This window comes from Hylaeus volcanicus, chromosome 5 (genome assembly GCF_026283585.1).
Source record: "Hylaeus volcanicus isolate JK05 chromosome 5, UHH_iyHylVolc1.0_haploid, whole genome shotgun sequence".
Lineage (NCBI taxonomy): Eukaryota > Metazoa > Arthropoda > Insecta > Hymenoptera > Colletidae > Hylaeus > Hylaeus volcanicus.
The window spans coordinates 457,482-480,131 of record NC_071980.1 but is presented as its reverse complement, the minus strand read 5'-3'; the positions used below and the strand labels follow the sequence as shown (position 1 = coordinate 480,131).

The 22,650-nt window shown below is 33.7% G+C and overlaps 6 protein-coding genes across 19 annotated transcripts in view; 4 read left to right on the top strand and 2 right to left on the bottom strand.

Moving 5' to 3' along the window:
- Nucleotides 1-456: 456 nt before the first annotated feature.
- On the bottom strand, nucleotides 457-9,530 carry LOC128876740 (integrator complex subunit 6). 4 transcript variants are annotated; one of them, XM_054123348.1, is made up of 10 exons: nucleotides 8,747-8,763; nucleotides 7,478-7,661; nucleotides 7,254-7,409; nucleotides 6,505-6,744; nucleotides 6,233-6,413; nucleotides 5,424-6,151; nucleotides 5,059-5,331; nucleotides 4,650-4,983; nucleotides 3,833-4,567; nucleotides 457-3,656 (listed from the first exon to the last, which is right to left on the bottom strand). In XM_054123348.1, the coding sequence occupies exons 4-10, from the start codon at nucleotides 6,712-6,714 to the stop codon at nucleotides 3,448-3,450; spliced, it is 2,670 nt and encodes an 889-aa protein (XP_053979323.1). In that variant the 5' UTR covers nucleotides 6,715-6,744; nucleotides 7,254-7,409; nucleotides 7,478-7,661; nucleotides 8,747-8,763; the 3' UTR covers nucleotides 457-3,447. The 4 variants fall into 4 exon arrangements, with proteins under 4 accessions (XP_053979323.1, XP_053979319.1, XP_053979320.1 ...); XM_054123344.1 differs by lacking the exons at nucleotides 7,254-7,409; nucleotides 7,478-7,661 and adding an exon at nucleotides 9,016-9,530 and having other exon boundaries at nucleotides 8,747-8,824; XM_054123345.1 differs by lacking the exons at nucleotides 7,254-7,409; nucleotides 7,478-7,661 and adding an exon at nucleotides 8,085-8,269 and having other exon boundaries at nucleotides 8,747-8,997.
- Nucleotides 9,531-9,565: 35 nt separating this feature from the next.
- Nucleotides 9,566-12,559, top strand: LOC128876749 (deoxyribodipyrimidine photo-lyase-like). 7 transcript variants are annotated; one of them, XM_054123380.1, is made up of 7 exons: nucleotides 9,566-9,699; nucleotides 10,053-10,721; nucleotides 10,803-10,929; nucleotides 11,011-11,339; nucleotides 11,442-11,992; nucleotides 12,059-12,300; nucleotides 12,355-12,518. In XM_054123380.1, exons 2-7 carry the CDS (start codon nucleotides 10,644-10,646, stop codon nucleotides 12,516-12,518), a joined length of 1,491 nt encoding a protein of 496 aa, XP_053979355.1. In that variant the 5' UTR covers nucleotides 9,566-9,699; nucleotides 10,053-10,643. The 7 variants fall into 7 exon arrangements, with proteins under 7 accessions (XP_053979355.1, XP_053979352.1, XP_053979354.1 ...); XM_054123377.1 differs by having other exon boundaries at nucleotides 9,667-9,798; nucleotides 10,015-10,721; XM_054123379.1 differs by lacking the exon at nucleotides 9,566-9,699 and adding an exon at nucleotides 9,784-9,798.
- LOC128876745 (uncharacterized) overlaps nucleotides 12,510-22,650 on the bottom strand; it is a 34,514-nt gene continuing 24,373 nt past the window's right edge. For 4 of the 5 annotated variants that reach the window (XM_054123357.1, XM_054123354.1, XM_054123356.1 and 1 more), the window contains 4 exons: nucleotides 21,108-21,313; nucleotides 20,508-20,707; nucleotides 13,004-13,248; nucleotides 12,510-12,933 (listed from right to left, as the gene is read on the bottom strand). In XM_054123357.1, coding sequence (XP_053979332.1) covers nucleotides 12,631-12,933; nucleotides 13,004-13,248; nucleotides 20,508-20,707; nucleotides 21,108-21,313 — 954 coding nt within the window. In that variant the 3' untranslated portion in view covers nucleotides 12,510-12,630. Of the gene's footprint in view, nucleotides 13,249-20,507; nucleotides 20,708-21,107; nucleotides 21,314-22,650 lie in introns of all 5 variants that reach the window. The other variant, XM_054123359.1, reaches the window with a different exon arrangement.
- On the top strand, nucleotides 13,321-15,416 carry LOC128876762 (uncharacterized). The gene is made up of 2 exons (XM_054123403.1): nucleotides 13,321-13,840; nucleotides 14,109-15,416. Exons 1-2 carry the CDS (start codon nucleotides 13,705-13,707, stop codon nucleotides 14,609-14,611), a joined length of 639 nt encoding a protein of 212 aa, XP_053979378.1. The 5' UTR covers nucleotides 13,321-13,704; the 3' UTR covers nucleotides 14,612-15,416.
- On the top strand, nucleotides 16,151-17,979 carry LOC128876760 (uncharacterized). Its single transcript, XM_054123399.1, has 2 exons — nucleotides 16,151-17,231; nucleotides 17,358-17,979. Exons 1-2 carry the CDS (start codon nucleotides 16,955-16,957, stop codon nucleotides 17,744-17,746), a joined length of 666 nt encoding a protein of 221 aa, XP_053979374.1. The 5' UTR covers nucleotides 16,151-16,954; the 3' UTR covers nucleotides 17,747-17,979.
- LOC128876758 (uncharacterized) lies at nucleotides 18,610-20,462 on the top strand. The gene is made up of 4 exons (XM_054123397.1): nucleotides 18,610-18,765; nucleotides 18,845-18,911; nucleotides 18,993-19,330; nucleotides 19,407-20,462. The coding sequence occupies exons 1-4, from the start codon at nucleotides 18,729-18,731 to the stop codon at nucleotides 19,667-19,669; spliced, it is 705 nt and encodes a 234-aa protein (XP_053979372.1). The 5' UTR covers nucleotides 18,610-18,728; the 3' UTR covers nucleotides 19,670-20,462.

The window sequence follows — 22,650 nt, the reverse complement described above, 5'->3', positions numbered from 1 at the left end:
TTTAGACAAAAAGATTTCTTTTTCTAAATTACAGTAAAAAAATTACTTTAACCATTCAATGCATTAAATGAAATTATGTATGTAATATGTATATGTATGTAAATATATATTGTTCTAATCATAGGTATAAAACTTAAGATTTAATTTAATTCAATTCGCATTGCTCTTCTATAAAACTTACTGGTGTATTTATGTTATTTAAGCTGTTACTTTTAGTAATTCATGTCAATTCAATGTCAATTCTAATAATCCATAATCAAGATATAGTTAGTCGATATTAATCCATTAGATACCAATGAACATGATATTTTTATATATACAAATATTAATATTACATTAATGTACGAAGATAAGATTTCATATTACAATTATCATTTGTAAACATGTTCTTAATTCTTTCGAACCACATTCATAATTGAATAAAAATGTTACAGGGAAATGATGAAATGAACTATAAAATGTTTCAATTGTTTTGGTTTTATTTTTTTTAAAGCTTATTTGCTATTTGTTTAAAAATATAAACGTAAAAATGGAACAATCACTTCAATATGAATTTTGTTAATAGTAACCATCGATACATATCTATATACAATGAAATATGTACAATAATGCACATAGTAGCAGTATAGGTACAATAAAAGAATAACTAATTAAGTGTATTTCAAATGATACAATAAAGATATATGCAACATGGATATAATAAATTACACTTTGAAATGGACTTGGAAACAAGTTGAAGATATTTGCTAAGAAAGAATCGTGTTTCTAATCTAATAGTGTTTGGGGCATAGAAAAAAATATAAACGCATCGATTATTGTTTTATCGTTCTAAGGTATACAAGGTATGTTAGGGTTTTTCTTAAAGTGCAAAAGTATTCAACTTATAGTTTCTTATTTTATAAATGACTCTCAGATACGTGTGTCGTAAGATCCAACATTTTTATGAAACAAAAAAATTACAAATATTTATTATAAATTTATAATATACATTGCTTTAATTGAAAATATTACATAGCAATTTTCTATACCCTCGACACTTTTTTGCAACTATCTTCACTTAATTTTCTCGAATAAAACATTCCTATAATAAAAAAATTACAATTTGTGTAACATAAATTTCATAATTGTATTACTTACTCCGTCATATTTTTCTCTTATTATCTATTAATTCATTATAGAATCGCACTTTGTGTTATGTTCATTAAACTTTCTTATTAATTTTTCTTTGGAGCCAGTAAGCGTCTAGCATCATCGTCTTTAAGACTCAGCTAAGCTCCGTTATTATAAAATAATTTATTAAACGTTTAACAATTTCAATTAATAAATACTATATGATATACAATTTCGCTACTAGATTTACAAAGAGGAGAATATAATTATTTAGTGTCCTTGAAAAAAAAGTCAGGGTGATTATCTTACTTGGGACTTGTTTAAATGTAAAAGGGCAATATTTATGATTTTGATAAAAAATCCATTTGTAGAAAATTCAGAAAATGCTTAGTATGTAATTTCATATAAAACTGATGCTAGAAGATTTGTATAAAAGGCCCTTTTATATTTAAATTAGAGATAAATTTGTAATTTAATGGCAATGAGATGATATGTTGTAATTTATTGGTGTTCTTCGTAGACGCTTTCTCTGCTTTTACATAAATGACAAAGTATAAATGAAATTGCTTGTGAAACGTATTTCTAATATGTATAATACATATATGACCTATTTTATTGAACAATGGGTAAGATAATCTTCCTGATCATTAAATCTAGGACAATCTACTTAATATTTGGTCAAAATATTATCACTCCTTATAGACAGTAATAAGTGATTTTGACATTATTAATTATCTGTATCAATCATTGCTAATATTGTAAATGTCTCCAACCCACTTTCAGCCAATGTAAAATAACAAACCTTTATGAAAATCATTCGACAAGTAGGAATAGAAAATTATGAATTATGAAATCTAATATAAATTTTGTCTTTGGTTCCGATTAAATAATTGCAAGCACTCATTCGAGTATATTATCATTCTTTAATCAAGATTTTTGAAATTTATATCAAATTACTATGCTGTCTAAGTGGGTTAAAAATAAATACAATCTTTTTCACGCTACTTTTCAATAGCATTAGGCACTGTCAACCCTTCATTGAATAATCTTCGATAAGTTCAATTCTATATAAGATAATGTAGAATATAAAAATTAGTTTCGTTTTTATGATAGTTTTCATACTTTTAAGAACGAATATCATGTTCGCCGAATTTCATAAAAGAACATTTATTACAGCAGAAGCAGTTCTATTTTCAAGGTATTTTAATTTAATCTACTGAATTACATGATAAAATATAGTATGTTCTTTTTACCTACAGAACGTAAATTTTATTTTTCTTTTAAACGGAAGATATGTATTAAAGTTTCAAATATTCGTGCATAAGCGTTTTTTCACCTTTTAGAGAAATGAGACTTCAATTTGGCTTTTTACCATTAACGTATACAACAAAATGTACGGTGCATATCGTGTACTGATAACCTTATCTCTTGAATTATATCCTAGATCACAATAGTGTACGCTAAAATTTCACGAACAGAAAGAAAGAAAGCAACGCGGTTAAAGAGAATAGTTGTTCTTTTAATGCATTTAAACTCTCGATTGCGCAGCTGGTAGAATTGTGCTATTTTGCTTAATGTTGTACTATTTCAGGGCGCTATATTTTCTTTAATTCGTTTAAAAAGTAGTTATAATTGTTAATTATTACACAATAAATATTTCTCAAATCAAGGGTGTCTCGAATGCCTGCATCCAAGACATAAGGAATATATAATAGTCAGTTTAAAGAAAAATAGTCGAGTAGTACTTTATAAACGGCATGCTGTTATTCTTACAAACAGTGATCGTATGTAATTCAAAACTGCTGCACTTTACAGTGTATACCAACAATTTCGTAATAATAAATTTGCATTGAGCTGCTAAAAACGTTGGATAATTAAATGGGTAACCGCAAAATATACAAATTTGAATATTTAATAAACAAATACAAGAGTTTTATACGTTGCAAAAGCATAAAAACTCACACATTTACAAAGTTATTACGTTACTGCTGACAAGACTTTATTGTCTTTACACGCATTATCGATCATTCGCAGAGAACAAGAGAAACATTTCTACCAACTGTACAGTCACGAAGTGAAAAAGAAAAGGAAAATAGGAGCATGAAAACCATATCTCCTTGGTTGACATCCAGAATGCTATTTCTTTCATTAGATTTATCAATTATTATCACTTCGCGTGCCTTGGCAACATACATCCTTAAACGCTAACACGCTTATCATTTTACAGATGTACGACTTGCTCAATAGGATACTTTATGTCCCACTCAGATATCCCGCATTATTCACTGAACTGTTATTTTTATTATTGAAATAATGCCCTGATTATGCAACGAATTCTTAACTTATTTTTGTGGCACCATTGTGATTCACCTTGTGGTTTACAGTCCAGCTATCCTCTTGTACAGTTTTCAAATATTCTTCTAGCAATGATGCCAAATTACGTCTTTTAAATCGTAACGATTCTTTAACGATATCTCGCAAAAATGCAAGTCGTATATCTAGAGTCCCTTGAATTTGGTTTAAATGTGAAAATAGTGTTGCATAATCTGAAAGAAGATTACGAATCATTACTAACATTAAACTGCTTTGCATGTATGTTTTTGTTCGTACGCTATAAATAGATTATACTCTTTCACAATACCATTGATATTACTAATTAACAGGTGAAACTTACAGAAATATATATATATATATACATATATACATATACATATCGACTTACTTGCACCTCTTCTCCGTACTTCTTTATACACAAGTTCTCGAACGGACAGGTTATGTCTTCTAATATCTTCTAATTCTTTCTTCGACAAAACCTTGTCTTTTTCTACTTTGGATTCGCGTTTATCTTCGACATGATTGGACAACCTTTCGTCAACCGAATTTTCAACTTTTACACTATTTTCAACAAAATCGTTAAGAGGTAGTTTGTTACACTCGTTTTTAACGTTCTCCGCTTTTATTTCAATTTTAGGAGCGTCGACGTTATTAACTACCGGCGTCAAAATTGGCGGAGCGTCCATATGATTATTAGTATGTTCCACTGGAATTGGTTCAAAGACTGGTATCGTCGGCATTTCTGCAAGACCATTTACTAATTTCTCTGGTGAATTCACACTCGGTGGACTCGATGTATTAGGTGTTGTAGAATTCACTGTATTTGATGGAATTTGATTTGAGTCAGCAGCTGGGGTTACTTGATTTTTCGTGTCGTCAACCCACGGTATCGGCGAACTTGGTGGAGTAATCGTGGGTGTGTACGATGGTCTTCGTACAACTACATCTTTAGGAATTGGACCCGGTTTTCGTTTATTTGGCGGTGGTTTTGAAGCAAACGATCCTCCGTCCGAAGCAGGTAATGTACGTTTAAGACCGCCCTTTGAGGTCGAAGACGTTGCGCCAACCATATCGATATCCGCTTCGTCAACCATCATTCTTTTGTCTATCTTAAAAGGATTACCTGCAATTCGACAACGTGGAATAAAGTATTGTTCTGACTTGAACACTTCGAACGACAGTTATGGAACATCTTAAATAATTACCGAACATGTGTTGCCTAACTGGAACACTTTCGATTTCCCTTAAAGGCGGAGTCATGCGTTTCAAATATTCCTGATAATTTCCCATTTGCGCTAAAGGCATCGAATGAACATAATCGTCGTCAAGAAGTTTTGTATGCAGTAATCCAGGTTGAAGGAAGTTAGCACGCATTCTCACAACTTGATCTAAGAGGGATTTCCGCGGAACGTCAAATGCGTTCCTGTAACTGTGTGCTCCGCGTTGTTGACTTCTGACTAATCCAACTACAAATCCACCGAACTCGTTCAGTTGATCCCTTAGTCCTGTGAACTTGTCTTGTAATAGCGGATGCGATACCTATTGTAATAAGAAAAATAGGATTAAAATGGATAATAAACTAAATTATTATTCTAAATAATAAAAAATATTTACCAAATCTTTCTTCAACGGAGTTCTAGGAATAACTCTTACTCCATCTGTCACCGTTGTACTGCCGTTTACTAAATTTTTTGTCATATTGGCAGCAGCGAGTTGTTTAGATAAAACCTCGTTGCAAAGTCTATCAAATTCAATTTTAGCTTGATTTTTTAGTCGTTTTAAATAATTTAAGACACTATAGGATAACGAGTTATCCATATTATCGGGAATTAGTGTTTGCGCTAATGGAGCTGGAGCACCCATTCTAGTTAAAGCTCTCCTGAGCGACTGTAAACAAAAAATATCCAGCATTAGAGTGTTTTTTTATTTATTAAAAAGCAAATACTTAATACACTATGTATGATAAATGCAAGATTTACCGCTGCATAATAAGTGGGCATGGTTCTTATGTAATTTTGAAACTGTGTTCTCCATTCATTTGTTGGCTTTAATCTGTGAACTTTAAAAAGTTCTTCCAGCAAAGGTAAGAGTACTGGGTAATTGTAGGGCATTACAAACAGGTTCACACACGTTAAGTTAGTACTTGCTTTTAGATATCCAAATGGATGACCCACATCGCTGGATTTATAGGAATTAGCTACAAAAACTTGCCAACAAATCGTTGGTTGCTTTCTGGCTAATATGTACTGTGTTAAAGGACTTGGCTCCAGTTCGTATTTATCAAATGGGAGATTTTCTATCACCATGGGCTCTTGGCTGGTGCAAGTGAACTTGACATTCGGATGCGCTGACCTTGGCGGCAAAGAACTAGCGCTGAGGTCAGGCCAAAAGCTTTCAGGAATCGGCCAGAAACCAACAGCAAAACCTTTCTGAGCAGATCTTGGAACATAAATCAGTCTTCTACAAGAATGCCATGCCGTATTGCCCGGTACTGTTGGATTTGGAGGATACTGCGATCGCGTTCCGTTCGTTGTATTACTGTCATCTTCGTTTTCATCATCATCCGCGTGTTGTGCTTCGTTAGTCAATGGCGGAGGATCTGGTCCGATCTTTTCGAAATTTATAACTACGCCAGACTGAACTTTCTGTACCAAAGAATCTATACACTGCATCATCATTCTGAAGGATGTTATACAATACGAACGACCTACGATAAACAATCAATTTTTTAAATTAAAACTATACGTTAAAATTATGTTAAATTGTACTATAAAAATAACGTTTATACCTCCGGTAACTTCGCACATAGCATCTATAGGAGATGAATCGCTTGCCACTAAACCAGTGTCTCTTTCAACAGCTGGTGTTCCAGATAATCGTAATACCAAAGAAAATAATCTTTGATCCCATCTAAATGGCTCTTTTGTTAACTCGGATCCAGGTATAGGAGAATGCATTGGCAATGTGAACTTTAAACAAGAATTTCAAAGGTAAAATCGCATGTTTCCTAATATGGTTTTTCTCAAACATGTTTCGTTTATAAATATTTATTAAACTTACATCCTGATTTACTCCACTATTAGTCGTGTACTTTCCTCCATCCGTAATAACAACAATCACCGATGGTTCTAGATAAAAGGGACATCTTCCTTGACCGTACGTGTCTATTCCCGTTTGCATACGATTTATATTCAAAACATCCAAAGCATGTTTCAAAGCAGCACCTAACGTTGTCAATCCAACGCATTGTAAATTCTTAAGCTCATTCATAAAAGTTGCTAAATTTTCTTTCCATCCAGCCTGAAAAGTAAAAGTACAATTTCAATTATACAAAAAAAAAAGAAAGTAGAAAAGAAAAAATAAATACTTTAAAGATCATTTTATGCAAGGACAAATTATTTTGCTGTCTTGCAATTTTCATTTTTAATTTAAATATTTTTATCATTCATTAACAACAGCAAAAAAGATCGATGTAATATTTTACTGTAAAGTAGTAACTACACAGCTACCATATAATTTCATAGTTTTACAATATTAAAAAAATGTCTTGATTCTTATAATTTTAAATTTCTTATTTGTGGATCAAAACTGATTATAAAGCTAATGGTTCAAGATAGAAACAAAATTGCAGCTTGTTAGATGTGGAGTTCTGTTTTTAAAGTTCTGCAATAATGGGAAAGCAAAAAGAACCTCCATGCAACACGAGGCACTAAGACAATAAAGAATAGCCATAAAAAGTTTACAACAGTAATTGTCCATTGCATCAATGATTTTCTTGATATCTATCGCAAATACCAATTCCCAACTACCTATGGTGATTCTTTATTGTTTCAGGATCCACTGTTACATGGAAACTCTTTTTTACTTCTTTGCCACTACTAAAGTCACAACAATACTTTAATCCTTCTAACATGTTTCAACCATGGCTCATTCTTGAACCTTAAGCTTGATCACCATATTCGACCCTGGAATAAAAAAGTAACTTAAATACATAAAATTAGATCGTAAGAAGCATTATGCAAGAAAAACGTACGAGGAAGTTATACAAGAAAATACTTGTGATAGCAACTGGACAAATTTTTAAATAGTAGAAGAAAGGCATGTCTTATACGCAGTCGTGTATTATCAGTTTTGTAAATTTGGCGCGCATGTATCCGAGAGGAAAAGACCCTCGTAGGTAGACTCCCTACTCGCGTATCATTATCCAAAATGTTTTTCTGTAACGAAAGATATGACAAGTGCATGCTGCACTTTACTGCTTTCTTGGCAAAGATCAATTATTCATCAATCGAAGGAGATAAATACCGCAATCGTTATGAGTGCATTGATTCGTCACGCGGAACAACGAATCACAAATGGGTTTGAAACCGAAAACTGAAGAAATATGTAAAGCTTCTAAATAGAATCAATTATTAACATAGCAGCAATCAATTAAAGCTGAATGAAAATTAAAATAAAATTATTCGAAGTATTATTTTAAATAGTGTGATGCTAACGTGAATGCAAATGAAATAAAAATAGCTTGCATTTTGAAGTATTTTTCACATTTGAAATCTTTTTTGATGGTGAAAATAAGGTAGGGAAAGTACAAGGAAATATTAATACACCTGTAATTAAACACTGCAAAAATTCATGCTTACATTTGATCGAATAATTCTTGCTTATATTTGCTCGATCCTCAAAGGTATACAACCTAAAGACAATACCGCATTTTGTCTCACACTCTCGGGGCCTGCAGCAGCTGCAAAGCACAATAAATTGGGGCTTTGGCTTAGGCCCTCGATACCCTGGTATGAAACACGAAACAGTTTTTCCAGGCGACGGTCTACAAAATATTTCTGTTACAAACTTTACCCAACTCTGATTCAAAGTCTACGATAATCTTATTTTCACCATCGTAAAATGTAACGACACAAACATAAAAAAAATGTAATAATATTTTAATAGTTTCCACTATTTAAAATAGTATTTCAAATACTTTTGTATCGAATAGCACCCAGGATCTGGGTGTATTTACTCCAAATAAAATTGAATACCATTTTCATGAGAATGTAAACAAAGTATTATTTTATTTCAATTGCAATAGATCTGACTTGGAAATAAAATAAACTATTTATCGTTTACTATTTAAATGGCATATCTTACCTAGGTTTGCATGATAGCTAGCACAGAGAGGGTCGTGTGTGCTTCTATATACGTGTGCAAGAGAAACAAAACGATCGTGGGAAACGGGAGATAGAAAAGGAGAAAAAGTGCGGAAGATGCGAATGGTAAAGACAGTGAAATATGAAGGAAAACATACCTTGATATTCTGGGGCGGATCTTCGAAGGTCAGGAGCATATAGCGATCCCCACGGCTCTCTGGTGATCTCTGTCTTACCTGAAAAAGAAGGATTTGATATTAGAGTCGATGGCGATGGAGGTAAAGGCAGGGGAGCCCATTATCCACATTGCTCTCTCTCTCTCTCTCTTTCTCTTTGACGATGATGGTACGAGTCGACGACGACACGACACAAGCACGGCTGAATCGAAGCTCCCGGGAGAGCCGGGAAAGCTGTGTGACTAGCGTACCTTCACGAAAGTCTCCACGGCGCTCTTGGCTACATCCAAAAGCGTGGGTCGCCCGCCCAAATATGCCCTCTGATTCATGGAGGCCGACGTGTCGATCAAAAAGACTATTATGGTCATCTTCGCGAGGCGAACCCGCTCGTTCTTTCGAGGTCGTAACTGCGGCCTGAGACCTCCCGTAGTCAGAACTAGCTAGTTAATAGCCCTACGACAGCGTGGCGCATAACTGCTTCGACCATTGAACGCTCTCCCGAATATACAGTCTCCGAAAAACTTCTTTTATCGTAACGGCGCCCGCTCCGCTCTTACTCTCTTTCGACCTCTTTCTTTTCTATCCTTTTCTTCTTATGTATATATATGTATACATATATATGTATATGTATGTATATATATATATATATATATGTATATGTATGTTTTTACGTGCTGTGCGCGCGCGTTTGTATATATATATATATGTGTGTATATATATATATACATATATGTGTAATTAGTATATATATATATATATATATATATGCGTCTCTTTCCCTCCACACAGAACCAAATCTACTGCTACTACAGCCGCGCGCCTCTGATGCTCGAACGTGTCTGGTGGACAGCAGCGCAGAATAGCAGCTGAAACGCAGCCACGAGATCGCGTCGCAAGTCGTCGTGAACAGTCGCGAACAGTCGTGAGTCGACCAGGTCCGTATACGAGTTTGTCCGTTTCCTCGTCTACCCCTTCTAACGCATTTTGTCATTGCTCGTCCGAAAAGCATCGCATTTCTATGATTTTTTCATTGTGTGCGTATGTGTCCTAATGCTGTTACTTCTGATCGAAAAGATTAAGTGCAGTGTTTCTCAAACTTCATCTACAGAAGAATTAAATTGTTTTATTTTTAATATAATTAGAAATATTTAAATAATTTCACTTAGTTTAATTTAATTTTTTTTAAATTGTCATTAATTCGTGTAAATGAACTATTTTCTATTATTTTTAAAAGTATTAATGTTATACAGGCAAAATGTCGTTGATAACATTATAAAAACAATTGTAGAAATCAGTAGAAATCTTGTCAGAGATTAAACGGAGAACGTGTCAGTTTTTTCCTCTGCTCCAATACAACTTGAAAAATCAAGGGCGCTGTACTTCGTTTAAAAAAAAAATGTAAATAAAACCATCTGATGTGTAATAGGACTGGACAGGACTGGAACAACCAAGTGTTGTGCCCCGAATAGACGTAGGTTTATATGTATATACATATATGTAGACATCAAAATTAGAAAAATCATGATGAATAATTTCTGATATCGTTCAAAAAATTTTGCAAACAAATGTAAATCATTCGCGAGTACAAATTTACTAGTTCAGGCTAATTTTTAATTTCTAACAGGTTTGTGTAAATGTATGTATATATAAATTGGTGTAAATTATAACTATAGTTTACCTATTCTAGGATCAAGGACAATTATATTGCTCAATGTAATTCAATGCCACAAGTTACAACGATTGTATTAATTTTATGAAATGAATTGTCAATATTTATTCCATATTCATATATCAAATGTGATTGAAATATAAATAAATTATTAAGAGAACGATTGTGTTTCTTAATTTATATTCTTAATTTATTGATACCGATTATAATATGGATAAATTGAATTCATCTAAACGCAAAAGGACAGTTGATGATTTATTGCAAAAGTTTGAGAATAACAGAAAAAATGTGAGATAAATTTCCCTTTATAAACATATTCTATTCCTTCAAGTTTTCTCTTTATTTAATGTTTTGACATTTTATTTCTAGACAGCTGAATCTATCATAACATTTAATTTTAATAAAAAACGTGTCCGACTGTTAAATAATTTGAATGATGTAAAAGAGGGATGTAAAGGGATCTTATACTGGATGTTTCGCGATGTTAGAGTACAAGGTATGAATATAAACAACATATGTAATATTATTTGTATAAATAGTACACTTTTATAGCAAAATAAATTTGTAATACTTATAGATAATTGGGCTTTGCTCTTTGCACAAAAGACTGCTTTGAAAAACAATGTAGCACTTCATATTTGTTACTGTATCCTGCCAAGATTTCTCAATGCTTCGATACGACATTATAAATTTCTCTTGAAAGGATTGAAGGAAGTCGAGGTTGAATGTAAAGCGTTAAATATATATTTTCATCTTTTATATGGAGAACCAAAAGTCAATATCCTTGAATTTGTGAAAGTATTTAAAATGGGTGCTGTAATTGTTGACTTTTATCCATTGAAATTGCCCATGTCATGGATCGACGATATACAGAACGATTTACCTAAAGATATTCCTATTTGTCAAGTAAATAAAATTATAAAATACACTTGTTTTTATACTTTTATATAGGGAATATTCCATTATCTGTTCGTTAACGAGCGATTCTCTCAATATGTTTTTATAAAGGTAGACGCACACAATATTGTGCCATGCTGGCATGCTTCACCAAAGGAAGAATTTGCTGCAAGAACAATTAGAAATAAAATACATACAAAATTGGAAGAATTTTTAACAGAATTTCCACCCATTGTGAAACATCTATATATAACAAAGGAAAAGTTTAGAAGCAATAATTGGGAAACAGCTTTGGAAAATGTAAAAATAGATACATCGGTAGATGAAATTACATGGGCTATGCCAGGATATAAACATGGTATCAAAGAACTAGAAAGTTTCATACAAAATCGTTTGAAAAATTACGCAACTGAGCGTAACAATCCCTTGTCAAATTCCATTAGCAATTTATCTCCATGGTTTCATTTCGGCATGATATCTGTACAACGTTGCATTTTGGAAATGGAGGAATATAGAAAATTATATCCAAAATCTGTTGAATCTTTTATAGAAGAGGCTGTTATTCGGCGAGAACTCAGTGATAATTTTTGTTTTTATAATGAAAATTATGATCTTATTAAAGGAGCTCATGCTTGGGCAATAGAAACGTTAAACATACATCGGTAATGTATTCATATTTCATTATGTATTATACACATATTGTATTAATAATATTTCGGTATACATAGGAAAGATAAAAGAGAGTATGTATATTCTTTAAACAATTTGGAAAATTGTCAGACCCATGACGATTTATGGAATGCATGTCAAAATCAAATGGTAACAACAGGAAAAATGCATGGATTTTTGAGAATGTATTGGGCAAAAAAAATCTTACAGTGGACTGAAACACCTGAAAATGCTTTAGAATGGGCTATTTTCTTAAATGACAAATATAGTATAGATGGTTGTGATCCCAATGGTTATGTAGGTAAGTTTACGCGTTGTACATGATATTACGATGATTTATTAATTTATTTCTCAGGTTGTATGTGGTCTATATGTGGTATTCATGATCATGGTTGGCCAGAGAGGGAAATATTTGGAAAAATAAGATACATGAATTATGAAGGATGTAAACGGAAGTTTAATGTTAAAGAGTTTGTCGCCAAGTGGGGAAAGGAGAAAAGCGATAATATATCAAAATGACTATCAATTATTTATTAATGTAAAAAAAAAAAAAAAAAAATATTTTTAACGTACAAATAAAATATAGTTAGCATATAGGTTTCTTAACATTTCTTAATAATTAGTATATCTGTTAACATTTTGTACCACTGCATAACAATGAAAGCGAAGCAGGTACCGCATCTAACGATGTTAAAGAAAGTGCAGCAGCCTTTAAGCCTAAAGAAAGACAATCGGTTTCATATAGATTTTTATGAATACCATAAATTATTCCGGCAGTAAGACAGTCTCCGCAGCCGCTTACGTTAAATGTTTCATTTGGATTTTCGGAAGTGTAACATAAGGGTGGGTACAAACGAGAAGTAATCATAGTATTTTCAACTAAATTACCATTTTTATCATAAAAAGGATTACTTCCTGAGGCTTTACGAACAACCTGTGGAGAGCAATATTACATTTTTAGTTGATTCATATGTTTATCATTTTTCAAGAATAGCAATACTTACCAATACTCCCTGTGATCCTAATGTACTTATAACTACTGGAACAAATTCAGCTACTTGTTCTGCGATTATTTTTACTTCTTCCAAGTCCATAATCGATTTACTTTCAGGCACTTGTATTCCAAGATATTTTCCAATTACTTTTAACTCATTTCTGTTTGGAGATGTAAAATGCAGAACATCATGCCACTGTGCTTTCACTTCAAATACTTTTGTTGCCTTCCTCACATCTGTAGGTTCGTACCAAACTAAAAGAAATGATTTTTTTTATTTATATTATTTTTGTATGGTTTTCATACATTTCTTTTAATATACCGATGTAAAATAAATGTAGTATCGCAATATAGTACGTATTGTTTGTTACTATCTAAAGTTTATGATAAAACAAATGTATTATCGTATTAAATGAAATTTGTATTCATATCGTATTTGTATTGTATTTTGAAAAGGTACTCAAATGAACCGCTAAACGAATTAAATCTTCCGTAACATGCAGCGCTGTCGAGGCACTACAAATTTTTTCGTACTACGGAACATCTATAGTGATTCTATATTTATGGGAAATTAGATGCGTCTGTCGCTGTGTATTCCTGAACATAACCATAGGGGTAGATACCATAAAAAAATAGTTTTGTTATTCGTTAATAACATAGCACAAAGTATCAAGCCTTATGATACAATTGTATCAATAATTTAATGATACAATGGGCAAAACTCTCAACGGGAAAGCTGCTGCAATATGTACTGCGGTTGCATTTGTTTTAATAGTGATTGCTTTTACCACACCCAATTGGCTCGAAACAGACGGAAAATTGGAAAATCCAAGATTTATCAAAATCGGTAATTTAATTTGAAATAATTTCGCTACGATAAAAAGGACAGGAATAGTTGTTATTCATTGTTCATTGTCATTTCATTGACGATCTCATTTAATGTGTCATTTACACATCTTGAAAACAAGAGTTTACAGTCAACTTTATCTTTTGTTGCCAATATGTACGTACATAAAATTTGAATCGTGCAATCGTTTGTATTTATAGGAATTAGATATAAACAAAATATTATTTGATATCTTTATTGGATTGTAAAAAATTATTTGTTGTTGCAGGTTTATGGCAAGTGTGTTTTAAAGGATTTGAGCATCCTCATCACTTGTACGATACTAAATTCTATGGTTGTTGGTGGGTGTTTGAAGAAGAATATTATATAATTCACGATATTCTTCTACCAGACTTTTTTGTTGCAACACAGTTTTTCTTTACATTATGCCTGACTTTACTATTGATAGGAAGTTTCTCAACGGTTTTGTACACATGCTGTTCTCGTCATCATAATAAATATCAGTTGCTTTTATGGACAACTGGTGCAAACTTGTTGTTAGGAGGATTATGTGGTATCATATCTGTTATAATTTTTGGTGCAAGAGGTGACAGTAGAGATTGGATGCCGAACTGGGAGCATAATGACATCGGTTGGTCTTATGCTTTAGCTGTAGTAGGTAGCTTTATTTTGGTTATAGCAGGTGTACTCTTCTTAATTGAAGGACGCAGACACAAAAAGAAGCAGGAAAGAATTTTGACCGAAGAACAGAAAACACATACAACCATCTAATTATAATTTTCGTTAATAAAAAATATAAATCTATGATAAATTATTTGGGATATCAAAGATCTGCACATGCCAATTCTATGAGGTCGAACACAGTCTACATAGATTTACTTTAAATAATCTCTATGCAAATTTTCGAAGATTCTATTATATATTTTTATATTTATACTCGTTATTTTGATAAGTATTATTTACACTGCATGTAAATGTTCATGCCAACTTATAAAAGCAATTATAATCTTGATATATTTTAAAAAAAAAAGAAAAGCCTTAAATCGAAGAAGATATTTTATATATTCTTATATTTAATATGTAAATTATGCATTTATTATTTGTTTTGTAGAATACTTAATGCTACAAATCCGTCCATAGATGTAAGATGTTTTACGCGAAGAGACTATGTGTCTGTAAATAAAAATAGTATTAGCCCTGTAACTGAAATCATCTCATGGCCTTTACATGAACAAATATTGTATATTTGTCATAATCTTTTATATCAGAAAAATGTATAAAAAGTTAAAGTAATAAAAATAACTTGTTTGAAAATGTTTACTTCTATTCACAATTTTGCTTTTCGTGGAATTGTTGTATGAACGTGAACAATGTTGAAAATTAAAGTAATCGATTAATTAGTATTTAGGATAAGTTGCACCAAAATTTCGATCAATGGAATTTTTAAGGAAAAATAATTAAGTTGTAAATGACAAAATAGGATCAGGTTGTGACCTGTTTTACTACCGGGGGAAATAATTCAATGTGAGTTACGACTAAGATTGCGTGTACGAAGATCGACGTCAGGTGTAAGTCGTTGACCCAGTTTAGCTCCTATTTTAATCAACGACTTCTACAATTTTGTGCACTATATTGATCACACCTGAAAAATTGTTTCTGTCGCAATTCATATTATCCTTCTATACTTATCGGTACTATACAATTATAAAAATATCATTTTTTTTTTATTAGTTATTCGGTCATTAAATGTAAGTAATGAGAATTTCATCTGAATGAATCATGAACGGGTGACAGCAAAAATGACGCATATTCTAAGAATCTTGACTAATGTCGAAAGGCGTGTGAATATAATATCGACTACAAAACATTCTTCGTACTGTATACGATCTTACGAATATACAGGGTGTCCCAAAACTCGGGGAGGAGCCGGAAATGGGGGGTAGCTGAGACGATTCTGAACAACAATTTCCTTTGCAAAAATGTCGGATGGGGCTTCGTTAAGGAGATATTAAGCGAAAACCCCGACCAATCAGAGCGCGCGTAGACCGTTGGAGCGGCCGCGGTAGCGAAGGCTACGCGCTAGCAGCCGCGCTTGCACGCGAACAAGTGACTCGACGTGCATCGAAGCATCGACCTAGCGCGTAGCCTTCGTTACCGCGGCCGCTCCAACGGTCTACGCGCGCTCTGATTGGTCGGGGTTTTCGCTTAATATCTCCTTAACGAAGTCCCATCCGACATTTTTGCAAAGGAAATTGTTGTTCAGAATCGTCTCAGCTACCCCCCATTTTCGGCTCCTCCCCGAGTTTTGGGACACCCTGTATGGATCCTACCAATCTTAGGATCTGTCGCCTTAGGTGATTCCTATACATTAGTCTTGTTTGTTATTTATTATTCGACTAACATTTTACTTCTTCTTTTTATTTTATAAAACATTAATTTGTCAACATATAACTTTATATACGTTTAACCTAATTTATTTACATCTCGATATTGTTTATCATCGGATTGCATTCCACGATGCAAAATAAAAATAATTCAGATGAAACATCAATGATGCAATACTCTACAATGAGAGTTTGCATAAAATTCTCATACACGAAGCAGTGTTTCTCATGTAAAAATATTGCACATCATCTAATATCATTGTGCCCTAAAACTTAGTCACTTGTGTTTGTTTTTGTAAATGTTTCAGAATGATAACAATGTCCTTGTATGTATTAATTATTACTGGCCTTTCTCATTGTAACTTGTTATAAATATATTATATCTTACTTATCGTCCCATCGGACAATTCAAACACAAGAAACGTGAGATCGAAACGTTTTTTAAATTGTAATAAATTTGATAGGCATTCTAATAACAGATTGAGAAACCTTTATTCGTCATAATGGTTAGTTTATGCTCGTGGGATATTCACGGTTCTACAAGGTTAGGTTGGACAGTACAAGTATGTACGTTACATCTTACATGGCCACTACTTGCCACTATACAATATAACGTGTTGGGTGTGGTTAATACCGTGGGATCTTTACTGGATCAGTAGATTAGTGAATCGATTATCGTATACACTAGTTTACGTTGCAATCTCTATTGTTTGCAAAAAAATTTTTTACGATGAAGAAAAGAAGCTTTTCGGGAAACATCGGTGTCGGTGTTTTCATTGTTGCGTTTGTGTGCGTTTGCGTTGCATTTGGTACACCAGCGTGGTTAGTGAGCGATTATCGTATCACTGGTGCGAAACTCGATAAATTGGGCCTCTGGACACATTGCTTTAGATCTCTACCGAATCCTCAAGAAATGGACGCACCTAGACGTTTTTTCGTTGGATGTAGATGGGTATACGATCCCTTTACCGCAGGATACTCTGACATCCGTGGCTTTCTCTTGCCTCGTAAGTTTCTTCTTCAATTTTATTATAGGAATGACATCGTTTTAGAAGTTTATTATTATCATGGATGTGTTTGTACTCGGTAAGCGCTGCATACTTCAGATATAATTGCGATTGTTTTTGTTACAGCATTCATGATTGCAACACAGTTTTTCTTCACGTTGTGCTTCCTATTGAGTCTCGTATCGTTTGTATTGGTATTATTATTCACTTTATGCTGTGACCCAGAACGAAAACGATACGTACAACTTATTCTGACAATTGGAAATGTATTACTTGTCGGCGGTATAAGTGGCGGATTGGCAGTAATTATATTTGCTTGCTTTGGAAACACCGAAGGTTGGATGCCTGGACATGCTAACAATTTTTTTGGTTGGTCCTTTATAATGGCAGTTGTAGGCAGTGTGTTAACTATCATAGCAGGTGTGCTGTTTCTTGTAGAAGGAACTGTTCAACGCAAAAAGAGAGAGTACTTGAAAGAATCTCAAACAAGATTCCAACTTGAATCTCGTACATAAGTACAGTCGTTTTATTACGTAAGACTCGCATTTTAGTACCAAAATTTTCTATTATTCCGTCCATCTATAGTAGTCTGCTTCTAATAGTAGAGTAAATTGTGTAGATTGTAAGATTAGATTTCTATTTACTTTAAGTACAAATTAAGGTACTAAGCAAGATTTGTATTTTTGTACAATGTTTTACATATACAATATATGTAGATGTATATTAAATACAGAGAGATTTCTGTATATTCGCATCGTTATTGTTTTTGTTGTACGTCTATTGTTTGGAAAGTTAATATTAGCGCACAAAGTAAGCGTTATATCTTTCCTCTCGTATCGAGTGCCTTGAAAAGGTTACCGTTAATAAGAACATACTCGTAATTTTGATTATTTTAGCAACAGTCTTAATATCTCAAAAGAGAACATTCTCGATCACATCAAATAAGTACCTTGTTTCTTTTGTATAGATTGTAGGTCGTTGAATACTACATAATACTACAATGTAAATGTTCACTGCCAATGTTAAATTTACAAAGACTCGTCAGTTATGCGTGTATGATAATTGATGCACGTTGATGATAATACGTCGCAATTTAGCGATTAATATCCGTCCTTAAATACAGTATCATTTATAAGTAATTAAGATAGCACAATGCAAACATTTATGTAATATATCTTAATTAAGAAAATATGTAATTAAATGTTTAAAGAAATTACGTTTTATATTTATCCTGTCTCATCCCTCGTTCATTAAAACAATTCGATTAAAAAGATTGTTTATTTTTTCGGGTGATTTGATTTTAAGCTTTTTTTTTCAAATGTGAATGATTTGAAAATCGGTTTATAGGATGTCGCATAAAGTTAACGTTGGCAGCACTGAAGCAACGAGAGGTGTGGCAAATTACGACAGAGTCAGTATTTCTGAAGTTTATAAACAAAGTTTATGTTAGAATAAATCACTTTGTAGTTTATATACCAACGATAACAAACGATCGACATGTCCGCCGATCAACAAGAATATCATCGTGCGTCAAGTGAGCAATATTATTTTTCATTATTGTCTCGATTACAAAGTATATTTAACCTCTACTAATTTTCTTTACACATTTTCAGACGCGTTAGTTTTTGGTGGAATCATCGCATATATTGCTGGTTTGTTATTAGTAATGGCATTTACAAGGTAATAATTCATAAAATTTGTAATTTTGTATATAATAAGAATTTCTGAGTAAATATAATTTCCCGATGAACTTATTCGTAGCCCCTATTGGATCCAATCGTATCAAGAAACTTTCAGTAGTTTCAAGCATATGGGACTTTGGGAATATTGTTTTGAACAATTTCAATATCCATACTATCAGTTTGACAAAAGATTCGATGGATGTCATCATATTTTTTCCGAAGAATATTACGTGATCCGTGAGTGGCTGCTACCAGGATGGTTATTGGTAGTGCAAACATTTGTCACGCTTGCTCTTCTAATTTCATTTTTTGCGCAAGCTGTGATCGCGTTAACTTTAGTTCGTTGGCCCTTAAGATTCGTATTGAATTTCGAATGGGTCCTGTCTATGTTTGCTTTTTTGTGTTGCGCGGTTACAGGTAAGGACAGATTTCGTTAGCGGTACGCTACTAAAATTTTTCAAATAAAATTATTTTTACGTCTTTCGTATTTCAGGTACTCTTTTATTTTTGGCGGTATCAATATTTGGAGGCCAATGTTGGCGTAGAGACTGGTTAATGTATCCAAATTTTAACCATTTATCTTGGTCGTATGGTTTAGCAGTTATCTCGTTTATGTTCCATTGGTTTGCTGCGTTTTTCTTGTATTTAGATGCCAAAGCAGGTTACAGGTTGCGCAGAGAAAATCGTAATTTAATAATGCAGATGCAGCCTAATCCGCAAACTCATCATGGGTTGCAAAGAGGAGGATACATATAATTCACTGTTACCACGTAACGTTCAAAATAGTATTCTACTATGAAACAAATTTGAACCATTCATAGTTATATAGTTTAACGAATCAAAATTTGAGTCTGTTTTCAAAGTTACTAGACGAGATCGTCGCGTAAATAAGTTTACGCGTATATGTTTTTATCGATATTACTTAGCTCCGTCCATTTTTTATAGAAATCTATATACAATGACGTAAACGTTTCCAGATAATTATTTTCCTAGTGTTGTCAAAAATAACAAACTAGAAAAGGAATTATCTGAAAAGATTTGCACGACACTGTACGTAAAGATGTAGAGTAAGAGAGTAAAAAGAGTTGTTTATACATGTCATTCTACGCGAAATTGGACACTTTGGTATAACCGAGGACTTTATGTTCTTAATTTTTTCAGAGTTTTATTCCTACTCTAGCTAGTAAATACGGGTACTCGTTTAAAACAATTCGTGAGTTTTTAATGGCAAATAAAAAAATAAAAAATGTATAGTCTCGAGTTTTCGAATTGTTACTTTAACGAGTATCCGGTTATGCGTGGAATGACTTATATTTATATTATAATTTTATACGTGTAGTTACAAATTGTTGTAACTAACAATAATTATTAGAGATCAACGAATTCTTATCATGTTTGTATCTATTTGGAGCTTGTATCTACAAGCTTGACAAATCGTCGAAACGACATTCCAAGCGTTTAAAAGATCACGCACTTTTTTTTTATTTGCGTATCAACTATTTTGTACTATATAGTATTTTACTATACTCGTAATTAATGCTGAGATCACGATATTAAATTTGGTATATTTCAAAGATAGCATCGAGAACCTTACCTGGAATTTTTGAGTATGCTGCGAGGTCTAAAACGTATCGTATCGTATCCAGAGGTAGATTACCATCGAGAACAATAAAGCTAGCTTTTTCTACATGCGACTGATATTTTTTAACCAAATTTGGACTAATGCCAGCCAAGATATCCATTTCGCCGATTCCAAAACGACATTCACCTTTGTAGTCAATTATTACAGTACACCTTGAATCAAAAAATTGAACAAATATTATCGATACAGATAAAAATTCTAGAAATTCTGTATAGCGCTCGAATATGTAACATTAGCAGGAGAAAAAGTCTTTTACATGCAAGAAGGAAATTGGAAAATGATAAAAGAACCGCCATTGAAAATCGGTGATCGGTGAAAGGTCTCGAGTGATACCTACGAGGTCAACAGTTATTCCGATTCGTACCATTCGCTATAGAACCAATAGCTGTTAACGTCGTCGCGAAAGAATTCTTTCTTTCAAACTTTAAGGTAGAATTAATTGTAATTGTTTCAAAGATTATATTTTTTAAACGCGAATTTACTGTAAAATCCTGTCGTTTAAGTAAGACAAGAGAGGGAAGATCCAAGTATTTAGGGAAAACGTACGCATACCTAGCCGTGCTCTTGTTTGATAACTGCTCGACGGTCTGACCACCGTCTCCTAGACTTTTAATTATAGCTTTCCCAGGCTGGTCGTTACCGACGACGGATATTAGTCTCGTGGTGTTCAGACCGAGGCTGATCAAGGCGTTGGCGATATTTTGTCCGACACCGCCGCAACTGTCACGACTTATACCGGCATGCGTTCTACCATCGTCCTGAAAGAATACAACATGCAACGTCAATTATTGATCCGTGATATGGACAAGATGCGCCGCTCTATTCGCGCGCGTCGAACGCCGCCGGCGCTCTGAATTGATCGATCGTCTTCGAATTCCACGCGAAAGGGTAAGCGATCCGAATCAACGCCTCCCGTTCGATTCGATAATTAGAAAAAAAATGTAATACTTTACAGAGGTATTGCGCAGGCGATGCTAATAACGTAACTAATTTTCGTTTTAAAAGTGAAAGAATTTTAGCGATAAGAATACCCCACCGCGTGTTCTCCTAAGAAATTGTGAGTTTCTCCTGTTGTATAATACTGTCTACTTTGATTTAAGGCTTAAAATTATTTTTGCGTACGAATGGAAATTGTAAAATCGTCGTGTATTCCGAGTACATACATAGGTGTATATGTATGTGTGTATGCATGTAACACGTGCCGTCTCGAGGACATCGCATCCAAGGGATTAATTTCTTTCTTCGTCGCTCCACCCTTCGGCCATCCTCTCGGTGCCAAGAATAAATAGACGGGAAAAATGTGAATTTTTCAAGGAGACAGCCAGGAATTCTTTCTCGCATTTTGACTTACTTTTTCTTCTTTGCACCGACTCAATGACGAGATTCGCATTCCGTTGGAAAGTAGCCGCGAGTGCAGCCATCGAGCAGAAGGCTGATATTTGGCATCGGTGGAAATCGACTCCTGCAGCGCGCAAGCTCGCTTTCTTCTATTCACTTATCCTTATCTCAATGTATTATCGAAATCAATGTACTTTCGTCGTTTTCCTCTTTTGTAAAATTATGCGTACCGGATGCATCTACGTTTCACGGGCAGCAATTATTCCCTCTCTTATCGCGTTCTGTTCTTTATCTCCTCCGAATAGCTATTTTTCTTCGCGTCGCTCCTCTCCCTTTCCCTCGCGTTTTCCACAGATTTTCACTTCTTCACCCCTTCGTCGTGATTTCACCCTTCCACTCGTCCCTTGTCAGATTTCCTGACTCGTTATATCTTTGTTGGAATCGCATCTGTTCCTCTCCTGCCGAGGCTCCACCTTTCCACTCGTGCACCCTTTCTACAAACTTTCTCCCCTACACGTTTCGTTTCTCTTGCACTCGCATAAAATCTTGTATATAACTTGTTTTAACCCTTTGCCCGATCGCAGGGCCGTCTCTGGGTTATTCGTTTCCCGAGTGGTATCTAAAATTTGCCGCCATCCTTTCGCCAAAAATGATTTAATTCGAGTAGCGTGCACGCGCCTGTCCGCCGCTCCCTTCTTTCGGTCCACCTTCCCTCTCAGTCTTTCTATCGTCGAGAACCATCCCCTCCATTATCCAT

Coding starts and splice junctions, on each gene's coding strand:
- LOC128876762 (XM_054123403.1), top strand. CDS start 13,705: ATGGGCAAAACTCTCAACGGGAAAGCTGCTGCAATATGTACTGCGGTT. Junction 13,841..14,108: donor TCCAAGATTTATCAAAATCG/GTAATTTAATTT, acceptor TTGTTGTTGCAG/GTTTATGGCAAGTGTGTTTT.
- LOC128876758 (XM_054123397.1), top strand. CDS start 18,729: ATGTCCGCCGATCAACAAGAATATCATCGTGCGTCAA. Junction 18,766..18,844: donor AGAATATCATCGTGCGTCAA/GTGAGCAATATT, acceptor ACACATTTTCAG/ACGCGTTAGTTTTTGGTGGA. Junction 19,331..19,406: donor TTTGTGTTGCGCGGTTACAG/GTAAGGACAGAT, acceptor TTCGTATTTCAG/GTACTCTTTTATTTTTGGCG.
- LOC128876749 (XM_054123380.1), top strand. CDS start 10,644: ATGGATAAATTGAATTCATCTAAACGCAAAAGGACAGTTGATGATTTA. Junction 10,722..10,802: donor TTGAGAATAACAGAAAAAAT/GTGAGATAAATT, acceptor TTTTATTTCTAG/ACAGCTGAATCTATCATAAC. Junction 12,301..12,354: donor TGATCCCAATGGTTATGTAG/GTAAGTTTACGC, acceptor TTTATTTCTCAG/GTTGTATGTGGTCTATATGT.
- LOC128876760 (XM_054123399.1), top strand. CDS start 16,955: ATGAAGAAAAGAAGCTTTTCGGGAAACATCGGTGTCGGTGTTTTCATT. Junction 17,232..17,357: donor CCGTGGCTTTCTCTTGCCTC/GTAAGTTTCTTC, acceptor TTTTTGTTACAG/CATTCATGATTGCAACACAG.
- LOC128876740 (XM_054123344.1), bottom strand. CDS start 9,132: ATGACCATAATAGTCTTTTTGATCGACACGTCGGCCTCCATGAATCAG. Junction 6,414..6,504: donor ATAGTGGAGTAAATCAGGAT/GTAAGTTTAATA, acceptor TCTTGTTTAAAG/TTCACATTGCCAATGCATTC. Junction 6,152..6,232: donor TATGTGCGAAGTTACCGGAG/GTATAAACGTTA, acceptor TGTTTATCGTAG/GTCGTTCGTATTGTATAACA.